This window comes from Protomyctophum bolini (genome assembly GCF_963924005.1).
Source record: "Protomyctophum bolini genome assembly, chromosome: 8".
Lineage (NCBI taxonomy): Eukaryota > Metazoa > Chordata > Actinopteri > Myctophiformes > Myctophidae > Protomyctophum > Protomyctophum bolini.
This window is the reverse complement of record NC_137869.1, coordinates 32,903,962-32,922,697: the sequence shown is the minus strand read 5'-3', so window position 1 is coordinate 32,922,697 and position 18,736 is coordinate 32,903,962. Positions and strand designations below refer to the sequence as shown.

The window sequence follows — 18,736 nt, the reverse complement described above, 5'->3', positions numbered from 1 at the left end:
GCCATTTGCTTCCTCATGCCTCTTAAAACAGTGGTTCTCAAACTTTTATCCGGCCACGGACCGCCATCTGAAAAGGTTTCATGCCAGGGACCCCAGAAAAGATGTAAAAATAACATGCAAGTTTGCAGCATGGATGAGCTTATGGATTTGAATAGCCAACATACAAAGTGATTAAAAAAACCCCAAACAGGACCCACTTGACAATGTCTTAAAAGCATCCAACTCCTAGGAATCACTGTAAATGGTACACTTGACTAGACAATAGAGCTCTACTAAAGCAAGTGTCATTTATTATTTTTCTGTTCTTATTAAAACAAGTCATGTAAAGGTTGTCAATTTATGGTTTAATTTAAGCATGCAGTAAACCTTCCCCTTCAACATACAAGTGCATATTTAATAATTCATAAATGGAGAAAAGTTGGTTCAGCTGTCAGAGAAATACAATATAGGACTATTAGTTTTTTAATAACATTTTATTCAACAGTGCAAGGTACACATTTAGAGCATACATTACACTTGTTAAACAAATATTGGTCAAAATGACAGGTCTGCATTGGGAAACACTGGACACCGTCAAGACAGCAAAGAACATCACTTAACATTTTAAAAGCTCCATATATAAGCACAGCTTCACAGAAGAGAAGAAGCAACCATGTTTGTAACATGTTCGGTACCTGTCTCACACAGGTAAAATAAGTGATCAACAAATCAATATCAATAAACAAATACAAGTTTCATTTTCAATAGAGGTCTCATTGTCTTTTTTTGCTGCAAATACTAGACTACTAGATGTGGTTCATAAAATAAACGATCTCCCAAGTTTTAAACACTACATACATGAGGTGTAAATATTGAGTAACAATGGCACAATATTTGCAAATGAATTACACAAGTGTTTTAAAGACAAAGTAGCAATAACCTACCTCTGATGGAAATGACAAAATCAAAGCTTTTCCAACTAAAAAAGGACATCTAAATCATGCAAAAGCAAACTGAGAACACTGATCATCTTACAGATAAAATACTTATTTTGACACTTGTGCAGAAACTCTTAAGATGTATGGTTAGGCAAGTACTGTATAGCTAGCCCTGCTATGGCTTATGACGGGAGAAATGGGTCACACCAACTATATAGTCATGTTAGTTACAGTATATGTCAGTTTACAGTTTGCAGGCAAAATAAAACCAAGTCTGTTTTTTAAAAGATGCCGTAATCCTTGATAATGCTGATAATGCAGCAAAGAGATGGCTCTCACAGTATACCTCTGATGATGTTCACTACTAGTCACAGTATGCATCAGTTGGACAAGAATCAGTTTTTGGCATCCGTTTCCAAAAACTTAATTCTTGCAGCAGTTCATAAGAGTTTTGTTCATTGCTATGAGCCTCACTGATCTTACGTCTTACCCCAGAGTTTTGATCAGATTACTTTGTTGTGTATACCCAATCCTCCCTGCAGTGACTGCAACCAACTGACAGTAGTTGGCAAGAGGTAATGGGTAAGACTTTTAACTTGACGAATCATGAATGTTAAAATACGGCACTGCAGTCACCTCCAATATGACTTCAGCTTACATTACACTTCTGTTATTAAAAGAAAAATACTTCCCGCACAGAGCTAGGTCACCTTCATAGCACAAACTGCTCACAACCAGAACACAATACTGATGTCAGCAATACAGTGGATGATCATACAGTAAAGTGTGGGCAGGTTTCCCCACACAGTTGATAAATGGGTTGCCATCCCTAACGAGTATAATTACGTACAGTATATCACACCCTTTCATTTATCCATGATGACAGGATTACTGTCACTACTCACTACAGTGGCCTTACCACTTTACAAGTCACAATCACACCCTTTGTCTCCTTCACACAACCACATCATGCACACCAAACACAAAAAGGCTAAGGTTGATGCTATCTGTTTTTGTAGTAAAATATCCCCATCGACTTTATAACAGATGGGTTCAACGACTAGCTTATTAGCAGCTTATTGGTTAACAAAATATAAATTTTAAATACAGTCCAAAACAAAAAACAGATGTCATCCTCAAGACAAAAACACAACAGTTAGGAATGTATTCAGAAAGCATGGCATATTCCTCTTTAGCAACGTTTTCACTTTCTAATGAAGCACGCAAAAACCCATCCACCCATAGTCTGTTATCGAGAGAAGGTTTGACGTTTTCTTCCAGTATGTATTAGTCTTAAATGGGTTCATGTTGAAGGCAAGGTGATAAACAAAAAAAGCACCTGGATAATCTACCAACATAAGGAAAGAAAAACAAGAAGTGGTCAGTTTTGTCAGCAGAACAGTAAACACCACAAATGCACAGCGACAACCAACGGAAATTAGAAGGTTGAAGAGAAATCAAGGTGAGTGGTGAGTATACTGTCAAAGGGTCACACAAGCATTGAGAATTGTCAGCAATCTTATCTGTTTGTTTGTTCTAGAACATGCCAGTGAGCCCAGTCCTGACTGGAAGAGAGCTATAGTGCACATAGTCTAAAAAAGCACAAGAGGGCACTGTTGTAGTCTCTACCCTCCACGGAGTTGTTTGCTTGTTGTGGCGCAGCGCCTCATCAATGCGTCTGTTACAATTAATATTAAAAACGATGACCGTGACCTGACTTTTGGAAATCTGCATTACCATTCTCCATGTGTGGGAATCGTCACGTCAGGGCTAGCGTTTTATCACCACCTGCTCATAAGCTCCAGCGCCAACCCTGGAATCGCAAGAGAAGATTAGATTAAGATTCTCTGCAGGGGTGTCCTGGTGGCACGTCATACAGTATCTAGGGTTGTGACTACCACGATATTTATTTGAAAAAGATTATTTGAAAAGAGATAGAAAGTTCATTCAATGGAAATCTTCAGTTAAAGTTGTATGACCATTCTAATCCTATCATGTTAAATAAAGTTTAAGTAAAATACATTTTCATTTCATTTCTCAGCCCAAGCTTTTTCATATAGCTCTGTGTGTGTATATATATATATATATATATATATATATATATATATATATCTCCATCCAGAGTAGAGACTCTAGGGTTCCCTATTTCCGATCCTATGCTAAACTCACCTGGTGTGCAAGTGATGGCTTCCCAGGGCTGTGCTCCCCCCAGGGCCAACAAATAAACGCAAGCCTTCCTCTGAAACAAGACAGGCACATGCACACACTTTAAACTCAGATTCATGTAGTAGACAGAGGGAACAGTAACATACTCCTGCATATTCCTTGGCATCAGTCGCTAGGCAATCTAAAAATAATCCTCTATTGATGGGACCACTTTTCCCAGCACAGAGCTCAGCTAGATGAGACCTTGGTAAGAATAGAACTTCCTCTACATCTCTCAGACTCATTAAAAGAGACAGGTATCATTTTCTGTTATATTAGTGTGCTATATAACATGACCTGGTATACTTCTGATCGAGGGGTGTTAATAAAGTTGTATTCTCTGTTTGAGCCCTCAGCTGTTACATTTAACACCAAACCTAAACCTTGTGAAAGTAAAACATTATTCTGACTACATATCTTCAAGACATCCGCTATTACTAGATGCAGCTAGCATAGTTTGGCGTTTGGAAGTGGTTTATTGATTTTGGGATTTTGGGACAGCTTACAACAGTGTTCAGTTATTCTAGCCTACATTTTATGTTCACTACACTCTTTATCATTGCACATCTTGTATACCAGTATATAAAAAAATCACATCCGTGTGAAGTGAGTGGTGCAACTCCTTGTGTGTGGGGGGGGGGTTCCAGACCCACAGGAACGCACCCAGGGCGAGCCGCCCCGCGTCCGATACGACATGAGTTACCGTGTGCCGGTCCCTCTACTGTAAACTCTACTGTACTGTACTGTACTGTACGGGCACACCCGAAATCATCATATATACAGTTAATAGGTGCGTGTGTGTGTTAGGTTGCGCACAGGTGGTGAAAAACAACCATTCTGTTTTCGTGCTCATACCCAGCCAGGCAGGCACCCAGCCAGCCAGCCACCTACCCACACACATAACTCCGTAAGGGAGTGGTTGCACCACTCAAAAAAGTAGCTTAGTTTGGATGCCAGGAGCTTTTGAGTGCCCAGAATCAGTGGCATACTTTGGTTGCAGTTGCACCGATGACAAAATTGAGGTTTGACGTCAACTTTTTGCACGAGAAAGAATACATACTGTGTATATTTCTTCATAAATATAACAGGATATCAATTATACAATCATGTGGCATGTGTGCTATCTGTGGATAGTGTGAGAGGGAGGATGACTGATTTAAGCAGTCACACCTGGCCTGAGTCAAACTAGAACTGGACTCAGAGCTGGGTGTGGCTGCGCACCAGTTGTGCATGGACTTGATCAAGGCACAACAGGTTAAATCAGTCATCTCCACAAACACTGGGAAGCGAGCCTCTGTCCAGACAGTGGAGAGCCATCTGCTCTCCTGTGTAAACTATTATTGTGATGCTTTCAAATTGTTATTCCCTTGACTTGGAGGAATAAAGAGACAAACTTAAGGAAGCTGCCTTGTCTTGTGTCCTTACTTGCCCTGGGTAGTGACGAGTCGGTCACATTTGTCACTACCCAGGGCAAGGAAGGACACAAGACACTGCAGCTTCCTTAAGTTTGTCACTCACGCCAGGTGTGACTGCTTAAATCAGTCATCCTCCCTCTCACAGATAGTTTGCCTGTCCTGCTTGTTTTTCAGTGTTTGATAAATGTGTGCCTTACCCTCAACGCTAGAGTCCATAAGTGAGGCTGTGAAGTCTTGACTTTGGAGAATCTTCTCTACTACATCGTCGGCATCTACTCGTGTGTCATCCATTCTCTTCAGCTGGGATTCAATAGAATCCTGCTTCACTGGGTGTCTGGAGGGAACATAAAGGATTACTTCTGTGTTTATCAATTGATTGCATCCATCTCTACTACCTTGAACTGCATCTTTTGGATTATTCATATAATTGGTCCTTACCAATACTATGGTGAGTAGACAATTTCCATCTACTATCTCTGCGTCTCATTGGTTGGCTGTGGACAGTTCAGAAACCTGTCTACCAGTGACATCATCGAGTGGGATTCCTAGCTAATAGAAACTACAGCCTCTCTCTTCCTGGAAAGTTAGCATGCTTACATAGAAGCCATGATTCTTGAATTTATAAAACTAAGTTTTAAATCTTGTTTGAAATGACCAAATCTACATACCGATGATGTCACTGCTTGGCAGATTTCTGAAGTGTCCACACCCCACAGCCCTGGGGTTGACATAAATGGTGCTATCTTATAATGAGCATTTAGTGAGGACTAATTATATGAACATAGGTTGAAAATGGCACAAGTGGTCCTTTAACCACTTTTCAGTACCGCTGCAAGTCAAATGTAAGACCAGTTTTGCATCACATTTAGTCGTTTATTATGTCTGACAAAACAAATGGAAGTGAATATGGCGCGGTGACGAATCAGTTTTTAAATAAAGAAAAGCTAGAAAACAATTCTAACCCTTTTTCTCCAATACAACAAAACATACATTTCATCACACTTCTCACACTTCCTACTTGTGGATTAAATTAACCCATTTTGGTGTTAGCATCATGTCGTGCTTTAGCTATTTAAAAATAGCAGATCTACAAGCTCATAGCTTGTACTGTAGGTCTGCTATTTTTTTTTTTATCGAAGAGCGACTGACATAGAAGACATTTTTAGAATCTGATCTCAGGTCAGAATGAAAACTGTCAGGATGTAGAAGACATTTTTTTAATCTGATCTCAGGTCAGAATGGGTTAAGCTCACCGGTTGAGCCGTTCGCAGGAGGAGGCACTCCGGACAGGTGTGCTTGCTGGGCTGGCAGTGGTGGTGGTGGTGGGTACGGGGTGCTCAGGAAGGGCAGGACAGGGCCTGGTCTCCCGGTCTCTGTCCTCACTGGGTTCAGGGAGGCTGCCGATGCCTGTGGAGGCACTGCCGACTGAGAGGTTCCTGCGATGGCTGAACTCCGATAAGCTGGAGGAGCGGGAGTGACCTGTGCTGTAGCCTGGGAGGGAGGGAGGGAGTGATGCAGTTCTTGAGTATTAGTTCTGAAATGTTAGAGCTAATTTATACTACAAAATACCTAATAAACAACATTGTGATGAGGCGTTTGTGGTGGTTTTGGTGTTGCCCAACTTTGCAACCACATCTAAAAAGATGGGAAGGTATTTGTCTCATTGCAATGATGACAAAGAAATGGAATTTGGAACATTCTGACAAATAACGGTAATGGGTCGCACACACCAAGACATTTTGAACAGGAGACAAATGTTTCGGCTATCCAGACACACTGATGAAGGCTGCATAGCCGAACCGTTCAAAATACAAGAATAAATTATTGAAATGCAGTCTTGGTGTGTGCGGCCCATAACCATTATTTATTTGATATGATTTGAACGGGTAACGCACCTAAAGTCAGAGTGAGGTGGTCACATGAAGAGTGAACATTCTGACAAACCTCAAATGACTTTACTTTTCCAGCTGATAGTGAACTGAGAAAAATAAAAGAGGAAATGAAATCTCAAGTCAACCATATAGCCTACTGTATGCATGTGCCATACATGAAACTGATGCCATCATGCGTATTTTAAGTCGCAGTCACATTGTTTGTACAAAACACTTTTCCAGAATGAGTCTTGCCTTCATTATTAATATTAAACTACATAGACTTATTCTATATAGTTATAATTACTCAGGCTGGGTCGCCTATATGTGAGTGAGGGGTATGATGTTCGAGAGACCCGAAACCCCGATGACCTTGGGATACATCACTGAGGATACGTCCCAGGTGCATCCATTCAAGGCCAGGCCATTCAAGCAGCAAGCGCACCACCTTCTCGCTCGGGTGGAGTCTGCAGAACCATTGCCCATCACTCCTGAATGAAGTGTCTGGTGCTGGGACCCTGGTGCAACACACAGGTCCTGGGCCTGGTGAGAGCAGGAGTGGACCTGGTGAGATGTAGGAGGGGCCCGGACAGGAGTCAACCCACAGAGCCTAGTCCTTCCATGCGCCAGAAGTGTACCTCCCAGCCCTGGCAGAGTAGTTCTGGAGTAGTTCCAACGGATTGTGTGGCCCTGGTTTTTCCCTAATGGCACTGATTGAGGGTAGCTACTGGGACGTAAGTCAGGACTTGATCACCCCAGCTGGGTCACCTGAGTGAGGGGTATGATGTTCGAGAGACCCTAAACCCCGATGACCATGGGATACATCAATGAGGATACGTCCCAGGTGCATCCATGCGATGTTTTGTGTTATAATTCTATGTTTGCATTATAGTTTTCACCATCCGGGCAAGATCTCACCACACTTGGAAAACAAGTAGATCCAAAAAGGGTATCCCCTCCCCCTCTGGTTATAGCATACACATCACACATTTATGGCACAAGATTCATTCACTGTGCAATGTGCATTTACTGCAAACAATTTATGAACTCATATGAACAAATTACTTTTCGTTGTTGAAACCCCAGGTGCCATGCAGTCAAGTACATTTTAGACTTGTAGTGTGTTCAATCATTTAGTAGTTGAGTAAAAGCAGCACAGCAGCACCACATACTCAAATTCTATTACAGTCAGCAGTAAAACACATCACAGGTCCTGAATGCACTGAAGCAATGAGAAAGCAAACCTCCTACACACTAGTATCGAGTCATCGACAGTAAAGTCACAGAATTAAAATGACTTTTAAGGCATATACTGTGTACATGTGTGTATAACTTTTTTTATGCCATTTACCCAGACAATAACGTTTAATACAGACCACAGATGTAGACATAGAAAGTGCATTCATCATATTAAGATGGCAGTTAGGGCTGTGCTTATGTTTACCACATCTTGTCACACTTCCCCTCAGTCTCTAGTGTCGATCTGATCTGCCGGTAATGGAAACTCGAGACATATCGAGATCTAAACTGCTTAGCAGAGTGATATTGGCAGATAGCTCACTCTCCCTCCCCCAGTTGAGGCTTATAGTACATTTCCTACATTCGCAGAGAGAAAGATTTAGCTTTGCAGCCTACTTCACCAACTGTCCTTGATAGTACCAATGGAACTTTACTTTTAGGTGTACAAAAGGAGTTGTAAACAATTCATAGTGTATAAATTGGAATATGTGGAAAAAGTGAAACACTGATATTCTAGATAATGACAGACAATCAGACAAGGAGTCAGATGGAATTGTTCAGTCAGTGGTCACTGGATATGGAGAAGGAACCCTTACTTTTAATCATTGTCAGATAGAGCAGAGACAGAACTGGGGAGAACTGGATTAACACCAGGCATGCAGAGAAAGGTTTTAACATGCAAAGAAAAGGTTTTACCAAATTTGAAGAAGAGCGAGAAAATAAATCTAGAAATTATGTGGCGGTGTGCTACATGTTTTTTTTTTCTTAAAAAAAATCTATTCCAACTACCCCACAGAACTTGCGTAAAAGGAAGGAGGGAAAACCCAATAGACAATCAATGTGTTTTTCTTGTTCACAGAACCCCGATTTTCCACCATCTGGGAAGGAAACTTGGCCTTAATTGATTCAAGACATCTTCAAGAAGTCTTACCGTTTGCATGTGCCCTAAAATGTACTGGACAAACAAAATGGAAAAAGTTAGCATGCAAGTGGGGAAATCTGACTCTTGTACTTGGCTGGAGGGCTCCGACAAACTGACAGGCCATGATGTTCTTTGTCACTGTTGCCTGTGTGATGAAAATTATTTAATTTGGCATAAAATGGGAGCAATTCAGACAATTTGTTTGCATCATTTGCATGAAGCAAAGGATTTGGCATGTAATGTGTGCCAAACTAAACTAAATTATTAGTTTATTGGCATGAAGGCCGTTTCAGGCGGGGATCGAGTGACCCAGGCGTTCCGGATCAGCGATGCCTAAAATAATAATAATTAACTATTTTGAACGATGACAAATAAACAAAAAATGTAATGGTTAATAATCATAATTATATCGGCAAAAAAGGTATGGTCACTATATCGGACGGATATATTGGCTGGGCTCTACTTATTTGTCTTGCCTGTGTCCGGGTAGCTCAGTCGGTAGAGCACTCGCCTTTCGACCGCAAGGTCATGGGTTGGATCCCAGCCACCACCAACTCAGCGTATGAGTAGTGTGGCAAGTACTGGGAGCTGATGGTAGGTGTTGTGCTCCACCTCAGCATTCCATCTCTAGCGCATTGTAACAGGGATAGACTCCCGCACCCTGGCTGATACCGACAATAAGCCTCTCTGACTTACTTACTGTCTTGCCTGTCTAGATACGTTTTGCTCCACAGATATACATACTGTCCTGGTAATACATGACGTGTGCAGCAGGAGTGCTTGTCTCTCAAAGTAGACAAGCCACAACATACAAATCCTACGTGTTGTAAATAGAAGGAGAGCCTACCTGAGAGTTTGGACTGTTGGCTAGCGTAACTGGAGGTTCTGGAGTGGCCGCATGCCCCTAGGTCATCAGGAGCAGTGGAACACTTGCTTTCTCGACTCTCTGCAAGGTTTTAGAACAAGAGGTGTGATGATGATGATAAGGGCATGGAGTACAATAAGGGTCCGCCCTCGCAGAAAGTGGTGTCCTACCGTTCCTACTGTATAGTCAGAATTGAACCAAGGCCAGCAAGTAATGCGCAGAGATGGCACTGAAGAGTAGAAGTTCTAGCATTCCAGAGTAAGAAGAATTATTATGAACTGATCATCAATTATGAACAGATCATTAAATAAATTATAGCACACACATACACAATAGTATATGCACAGACAGGATTGGTCAACCATTTGTCTTGCGTAGGAAACGCAGCTAGAATATGTGCAGAAAAGCACTTCACCTAACGGATAGCAAACACACAGTTCCTATTTTTAACTGTGCGTGAGCCCCCCAGGGTCAGAGCAGATTGTAGCGAAGCTAAAAGAGATAGTTTAAATGATACATGAAAGAGAAGCACAACGATCTGGAGGAGATGAGCACACAACGCTCCAGTGCATGCATTCACACATGCATACACCACACATACAGAGACATAAGAGGATAGAGAAGAATAGAAGAGAATATCTTTATTGTTCACCAGAGTAGAAATATGTCTTGAGCTCAGCTCACACAGCATAAAAAAATTGGTCATACTTTAGAGACAAATATAACACATATCCATTATTTGGTGCTGAGGGGCGGGGGCTCACAACTCAATTTTGAACGCTCCAAAAATTATTAGCGATAAAACACCAGTAAAAATACGTTTAGACCGCGGGGTCTAAACTAAGTATAAAGTATCAAAAGTGAGTTGCAGGGCTCCACTTTGTTGCCTCATACTTTACTCGTAGAAATGCTTGTGGCTGTGGCTGTAGCTCATCAATCACATGGTTGAATTTAGAAGATTGATGGCATCTGGGATAAAGGACTTATTGAAAAGAACTTCAGTAGGCGGTAGCTAAAAAGGCTCAAACTGGATGAAGAGAGGATCTGGAGCTATTTGCCAAGATACTTCCCGCTTTCTGTAAAATGTTGGTCAAGAGCTTTTGGGGTTTGCCAATGATTTTGCTTGCCATGGATGCGGACGCAATAGTAGTGAGTTGAAAGATCAATAAAAAGGTCAATATAGTTTAATGAACTTGCGAATTTTAAATACATTCAAAGGACCCCCAATGGAAATGAGCTCTCAAGCTATATTGTGTTCTATCTTTATGCCTTTATGTGTATGCATTTGCATTTTGTCGGACGAAGATGTCACTCAACATCAACAATGCAAAAAAAATAAGAAGAAAAAAAGTCTACAAAGACGATTTTGCTTAGTGAAGCGCTGTAGTTAAACAGAAGCTCATTTATCACTACTGCTTTAAAAAAAATAGGGGTAAAAGACATGTCACTGGTTAATGATGATGGACACAAACAAACAGACCCCCCCCCCCCCCAATTCATGTATATGCTATACAGTAGTATAGGAAACTGGGATCCCTTTCATTTAATTGTTCCAACTGAAGATCAGGCTTAATGAGTTATTCCCAAGACGAAAATGATCCTCACCAGATCCTCGCCATTGATTGATTGAAGTATAACAGTTTGCAGAATGGGTACATTTCACATGAAAGCACAACTCAATATAAAGACAGTTACTACACACTGATAAAGCATTACACTTGTTTACAACAGGGTCCACACTTTTCAATTCATCAGAACGTGTCTGGGAATGGCAGTTAGAAATACCTGATTAGTGATTACCCTAAATCTATTGCTTTCTGGCTTTGGTAACCTGTAAGAGATGTGGTCAGTCTTACCCAGACAGACTTTTTGAGTGTCCCCTCCTTTTCTCTCCTCCAGTAGGCTCTCTCCATCTCCCTGGATTCCTATCACAGTGGCTGTGGATGGAGGCCTGGGCAGAGAGGAAACAGGAAAACCATGTTCCGTTTCATTTCATTAGGGTTTTACATGATTATATAAATTTTATCCTTTACTTTTTATCCTTATACTTTCTTACACAGCATTTGACAGTTCACATCAAATTTCAGCTTGCTGTCAAATGTAGTGCCCACTGCTCTGGGGAACATTCAGTTGGAGAAAGGCATACAGTATATGGATATGGGCATATACCGCCTATCTTACAAACCACCTATCTGACTTTACGCCAGGCAACGCAATATTATGCATGCCGCGTTTGAAGTTAACCAATCTGACGGTTCTCTGGGTACAAAGGACAAACACGCACACGTTCAGAGGTTTGTGTAATATATAAAATTGTCAATAGTGCTTGTCTGCATTTCAATGCTGAATAAATAAATAGAGAGCATAGGGTTGGTATGCTTCCATAATTATAAACAGAAGCTACTGTATAATTTTTAGGTCATACTCTGCCTTTGGGGCAAGGAACTTTGCTTTGCCCGTCCTGGCAGTTTCATTGAAAAGCCTGCATCCCTTTTCCGTGGTGTACCCAACCGTCACTAGGGAAGAAGAACCGGTTTTACAAGCTATGGCATATCACTTGTTTACAGTGACATATTAGCTACAACAGCAGACAGTCACAGGGGCCAACTCATAGGAAAGTAAATTACTTTTGAACCAGGTATTGTCATTGTGACCTTAAAGATGTTCCCAATCTTAGCTGAACAGTCCAGCAGCTTGCGAGATTAGCTCTGGACACACAGACACACAGAAAACATGACACATTGAGAGCTTGTAGGCTATTTTCAGGCTGTTTTCTCTGCCATGCATGATGGAAACCTGGCATGACAATATTTTGTGGAAAGGTTTTGTAAATCAAAATGCTTAAAAGAAAAGGACATTGTGCCATGACATTGTGTTATGCAAACATATTTATAATTCAGTATTATATATTTTTTATCTTTTAATAATCAGTAGTTACAATTGTACAAACCATATGATATTTAGCCACCTTTAAAAGTAGTGAAATATTGCACAATATTGCAAAACACTTACGTTTTAAAACATGGGTCTCCTGACATGAGCTGTGTACTGATGATCACCTAATACAAAAGACAGAAAATACAAAACATATATATAATATATACTGTCAGCCATCTTGCACCGTTTGACACCTGGTTCGTTTTGCTGGGGATTGCTTACAGTGTTAATAAACAGTTTTTTAGGATAGGAAACCTGTACACTGGCACGCTTTACTGGAACTACACCACAGCTCAAACAGCACCTACCTTGAGAATGGAATTGTCCTGGCGAGTGTTTTTGGTATCATAGCCCTCTAGGAGACATCTGCGTGTTGTATTCCCTGAGCCAGCAAATTCTGCCAAATTCAGGTCAGCAAAACCAAGCTGTAGGAGAGCAGTGAGTTGGCAAAGTTGAGGGATAGATTCATTTCATCCCGTTTGTTTTGGATATTGATTGACGTATTCTCTTGAGGAGAGCTGTTTACATTTTGGGCTGTATTTTGCGTGTCTTAAGTACCAGGTCTTATTACTTAACTTAAGACCTGGAGGCGTGATCAATGCCATTTGGCTATTCTGAGTGGCCAAAGAGCATTGACCACGCCTCCATGTCTTAAGTTAAGTAATAAGACCTGGTACTTAAGACACGCAAAATACAGCCTGCAAAATACAGCCCTATAGGCTGTATTTTGCGTGTCTTAAGTACCAGGTCTTATTCCCTAACTTGAGTAAACTAAAGACCTGGAGGCGTGATCAATGCCATTTGGCTATTCTGAGTGGCCAAAGAGCATTGATCACACCTCCAGGTCTTTAGTTTACTCATGTTAAGGAATAAGACCTGGAACTTAAGACACGCAAAATACAGCCCCTGGTCTCCAATCGTTTCAACTTTAATGGAATCCTGATGTTTTTGTGGTCATCTTATAAAATATCACTATGTGGCCTAACATTCATCCAGTACACATGAATATTAAAATGTATATATCCCTGAAATGTACTTCTACCAATAGAAGTAAACCGACATAACCAACATAACATGCCATGCCCACTTGCAGGCAGTGAGACCTCTGTTTATTATGGGCTCACTAGGCCATTAAAACATAAACACACCCGATTACTGTAAATCTAGGTTAACTAATCTGAAACACAATAAAATAAAAATCTTAATTATTACCTTTGCATACGCCTTTCCACCCTTCAGCTCCTGGAAAGGATAATCATCAATTATTATTTCAACACAGCCCCCCCCAAATATCTTACAGGACCATACAATCTCTAAACTGTTGATGATCTGATACTTTTCAGTTTTGGATCTACAACTACCAAATTCCCCTGGAAACGGCACGCTGAGCTGCTCCAGATGAGCAGGTTGGTACCTTGCATGGTTTCCTCTGCTTTTGGTGTGTGAATGTAATGCACATTGTGAAGTGCTTTGGATAAAGACCTTACAAACTCTTACAAAATAAAGCAATAAGCCACAAGAGGTCTCAGGTTACGGGGTATTTTATAATGGCTGAGAGGCATAGTGAGACACGACGCGTAGCGGAGTGTCTCCGACCATTTCAGCCATTATAAAATACCCGGTAGGCTGGGACCTCCAGTGGCTTATTGCTTTTCTAAAACGGTTACAAACATATAGAAATATTAACCTCAAAACTATTCCTAATTTACAAAAGTAGCTACACTTTGTGCCGCTTTGCGCCCACCAGCTGGGTGTGTGAATGTAATGCACATTGTGAAGTGCTTTGGATAAAGATCTTACAAACTCTTAATTTTGTAAGTTGAAGCAGACTATACTGTACCTTTCTGACAGACACTCGACACACACAGGGGTCCAGTATTCCTGTCCCTGCACTGGCACTCATCTTACAAGGGAAAGAGAATGTTCTTCTCCAGCGAACACAGTTGGCTTGTACTGGCTCCCTGTATGGGGAATAAGACATTTTAGTGCATTCTGGTGGTTCAGAAATAAAACCACCATGTTGAAGCAGACTACACAATCAATTTGAAATAATGTCTACACGAAAGGAAGAAATTAAAGCAATAGAATCACTCTCTCTGTATAAGGATAAACGGAGTGGATGTAGATGTTTTCTTGTACACAGTAAACTTTACTCCACTCACAGAACAAGTCTAAAACCAAGCTATCTGAACTGCAAATGACAGTGTTTTAGAGTTGAGAGAATAGTTCGTTTTTCAACCATAGACTTAACACATTATACTAAACATATATAATTAATTACATAATAATATGGCTGATAAATGATAATAATATGAGACAATATGTTAGTAGGGCTTGATGGCTTCTGTGTGAGATCTAGGTTACGAATAGAGCTGGAGGTCTATAAGTGGCAGCGCCTCATCGTTACAACTAAAAAGCAGCAGATGTGAACAATAATGTTCCCAAACAATGATGTCAACCTATGTTACATGTTTCCTGTCTATTTTCCTGCCTAAATCCTGAGTCGGAGAAAGGGAACTCCCAGCCAGCTGCACTCCAAGTGCCTTGGGACTGTTAAGCCAGCCGCACTTCTCGTGCAGCAAAATCAATTTGTGCATGTGAGAAAGTCTGCTGTGAGCAAGATATGAGCCAGAATAAGGCTTGTCTCATCTCATTCGACGGGTCTCCTAGTACTACCATGTTAAAGTGTGGCTGCAGTCTTGAGGGCATAATACAATCAGACAAAACACTGCTTCAAACTGGACTTCAAGTGGTCCAGTGTGTGACGTCAGTCATCTGACATCTATTACACATTATTCCAAGGTTTCAACCCGATCCAAGCCCCTTTGAGTTCCATTATAAAAATGATTGATTTTTATTTATTTTTTATATGAATTGCATTTTGACAGCGCTTTCCCAAGTGCTCAAAGCGCTTTATAATGGTTCATTGATCTTTCATATTACATTATGAAACAATTTGTGGAACCTATGGTCTGGCAGTGTACACAAGAAATATGGCACTGAACGGTCCAGCAGTTTGCAAGATTAGCTCCGGACACAGAAAACGTGACACATTGAGAGCTTGTAGATTGGCTATTTTCAGCTAAGAGGTTTGGTGTAGAGGGGGACAAGAGCACACAAAGTACAGTTAAGAATAGAGGGTTTGGGCGCTCGGCAGGTGCAGTGGTAAAGTCCCGGCCCACCACCACGGAGGCTGTGCACGGGTTCGAATCCACCGTGGTGCATCCGGCTTTGTTGGGCGTTTATGTGAAGTTGTGAATACAATTGGCCCGTGTTTGTGGAAGGGAAGCTGGGCGGGGAGGTGATACTGGTCATTATAAGTATTCCTAGTTCCTACAGACTGGGGCCGCACTTGTCAGCAGGGGGCGTTGGCGGGAGGAGTAGGAAGGAGGCTTTATGTCTTCCCGGTGGGGGCTCCTCACTGGCAGGTGAGTCAGTAGAATACAACAGCAGTGACAACACAGTAATGTGTGGAGATTCATTAATTGGCATAACGACTAAATTCCGGTAGAAAAATGGGGTAAAGAAAGATTGGCTACTAAATTTAGAAAAAAGAAAAGGGTAAGAATAGAGGGTTTACATGGATAATATATTCGCAACCGGCCGGGGTTGTCCCATATAGAGATATATAGAGATATTTGTCCTAATCTCTGGTGTAGGAAGTATCACACAGGAGTATGTTTACATTTGTATGGGTAGCAAGGTAGAGGCTAAAATGTAGTGGCGTGACATGAGAGCATAAAATGGTTGTTCTGCTGACCAAACAAAAAAAACACCCACCCAATAAAGTAAAAGCCTAACTTTGGTGAGGTGACATTGTGCTACCAACGGTAATGAAATTGATACTGGACATTGATCACACAATAAGCACATTTGTCATCAAGGACAATGAATTTCTAACTGTCACCTATCTGGGGATGGCTCACGAAAAACCATAAACTATAAATGTTGGGTAATTTGACCCCATCTGTTCTCCAAATCCCTGACTTGTGTTACTTCCCGTTCCCGGCATATAAAAATGCAGAATCATCCCGATGACTCAGATTGTTGGAAACAGATCATTGTATCTCTATTTTCTACTGAATTTTGCAAAAGTAATAGTGAAATGCATGTAACATATCACTCTTCTTTAGTCTTTGTACACCCAGTACATTCCTCTGTACACTTTGTGTACACTTAATATACACTTAATATGCAAGTTTAAGTAAAGATGAATGACATTCATTCAAAATGTTGATCTTTCAACAGACCACATTCATTATCATTCCTGTCAAGTGGATTATAAACGAACTGGTGATTTATATAGCTTATGAACAACTGTAGTTATGCACAGCAACAACAATTGATTGTTTCTGTTTTTCCACAACAAACCTGCACGTACATTGTCAACAAAAGATCGAGCATGGATGGGAATCACATTATATTCTGAAATACTTAACTAGGTGTTACATTAGTTATATTACTAACACCCCCCAAACCCCATCATAAATCAAAATAGATCTGTTTTACTCCTATGTTTACAAACAAAACATGAGCTAAACTGATAGCAAATACTGCAAATACAGTTCATTTCATTTTTGATGCTGAGGCAGCTGCTACATTAATTAACCGTTATAGCTATGCCGTTAATATGAAATTGTAACTACCGGTATTATAGCCATTATGTGTTGACGATTTCTCTTTTCCAGTATACCATTTTCAATACAATTGTAGCTTTTACAACCACTAATGTAATAAGCTCGTTATTACGTGCTAGTTAACATCTGGTTGGCAGGCAAGTATCCTATCTGCAGCTTAAGTGATATTAAACACACGGTTCATTATAGGAAACTGTAATATAGCCAGCTGGTTTTAATTAATGTGATGGATGATGGTTGTCAGGAGGTAAGAGGGAGAATGCTAGCCAGTTAGCTCCGTTAGCCTGTGTGTGTGTGTGTGTGTTGTTGAATGAAAAGCAGGCAGATCTCACCGTGATGACTCCTCGGAGAAGCCCCCGTCAAGGAGTCTGACTTTACAGAACAGAACGCCGTTGACAAAGGGCACCGACGACAGCTCGTCGAGCTCGAAATCCACCTTGAACTTGAACTTCTTCTTTTTCATCATCATGAAATCCATGCACCGCCTGTCTGTCGTCGTTTACGGTCTCCGACTCTCCTTCTTGAGAGCGGGGACGTTCTCTATCTTGACCAGAGAAGAGCAGTCAGTGTTCCCACTCCCAGTGTGTGTGTGTGTGTGTGTGTGTGAGTGTGAGTGTGAGTGTGTGTGTGTGTGTGCGTGTGTCAGTGTGTGTGTGTGTGTGTGTGTGTGTGTGTGTGTGTGTGTGTGTTTAAATCAGACACACTCGTCAATATACTACATAAGCATGTGACTTCCTGTTGGCTCGACTTCAAAATAAGAGCAACATACACTAATCTCTGATATTAAAATTTTAGCAGTCGCTATATGGCTACAGTATACAGGCTGAAGTTATTTTCTTGAAGTAAGCTCTGTAATAATATTGTGGGACAGTGCAAGATGCACATTTATTTGCACGTGCAGATTATTATTACTTGCGCAAGCAGAGCGCAAGTACTGTGATCGGCTGGCTATGTGGCCTATGGGAATGTATGTATGTCGGGTCCACCGGCCAATAAGGATCACCATTCTTGATTGATTGATTGATTGAAATATGTATTAACAGTTTGCAAACTCAATACAAAGACTGTTAACTGTGAGTGGACGACCCAATTAAGCATTACACAAGTGTTTACATGAATGATGAATTGAACAAGCTTGTTCAATTCATCAAAACATTTAGAGACGTACAAAAGACACTTCTATATAGTCAAAGAACAGAACAGGAATTCATCATAGGGAGGTAAAAAGGGAAAAGAAACATACTGTACAGTGAGGGGGAAAGTGGTGGGCGGTGGGGGTGATGACGTAACTAAGGTACGTTTGGTGATCGGCTGGGTATGTATGACTGTATGTATGTCAATAACGGGTCTAAAGGATTTAGAACAATTGTATTAGACATTAGTAGCAGTACTTGCGCGCTATGCTTGCGCACAAGTAGGCCAGTATGGTCAAGTATGGCCTACTTGTGTGCAAGGTGCAAGTTGGCACCTTGACAGAGTGCATTTCTAGTTAATTCTGATATTCTTGAACACATTATGAGACCTTTAAATGTTCTGTCTGAAATAAACACCAAAAGCTCCCAATTTGAAACCCATAGCTTCACAAACAACGCTTATAACAATAACACATGAACGAAAACAAGTCAATAAGAAGCACATGAAATTCTTGTAACCACATGGTGCCACTCCAAAATTTGAATCAGCCCCAGACAGTAGTGTTGTGGTCAATTAAGCGCACACTTAAGGTGC

At 40.9% G+C, this 18,736-nt stretch overlaps 1 protein-coding gene across 2 annotated transcripts; it reads right to left on the bottom strand.

Moving 5' to 3' along the window:
* Positions 1-345: 345 nt before the first annotated feature.
* On the bottom strand, positions 346-17,596 carry fam102bb (family with sequence similarity 102 member Bb). Of its 2 annotated transcripts, XM_080770804.1 has the most exons (12): positions 17,341-17,596; positions 14,212-14,332; positions 13,584-13,613; positions 12,680-12,796; positions 12,447-12,493; positions 11,291-11,385; positions 9,417-9,515; positions 8,579-8,602; positions 5,791-6,028; positions 4,735-4,871; positions 3,087-3,156; positions 346-2,730 (listed from the first exon to the last, which is right to left on the bottom strand). In XM_080770804.1, exons 1-12 carry the CDS (start codon positions 17,484-17,486, stop codon positions 2,688-2,690), a joined length of 1,167 nt encoding a protein of 388 aa, XP_080626930.1. In that variant the 5' UTR covers positions 17,487-17,596; the 3' UTR covers positions 346-2,687. The 2 variants fall into 2 exon arrangements, with proteins under 2 accessions (XP_080626930.1, XP_080626931.1); XM_080770805.1 differs by lacking the exon at positions 8,579-8,602.
* Between the last annotated feature and the right edge of the window lie 1,140 nt (positions 17,597-18,736).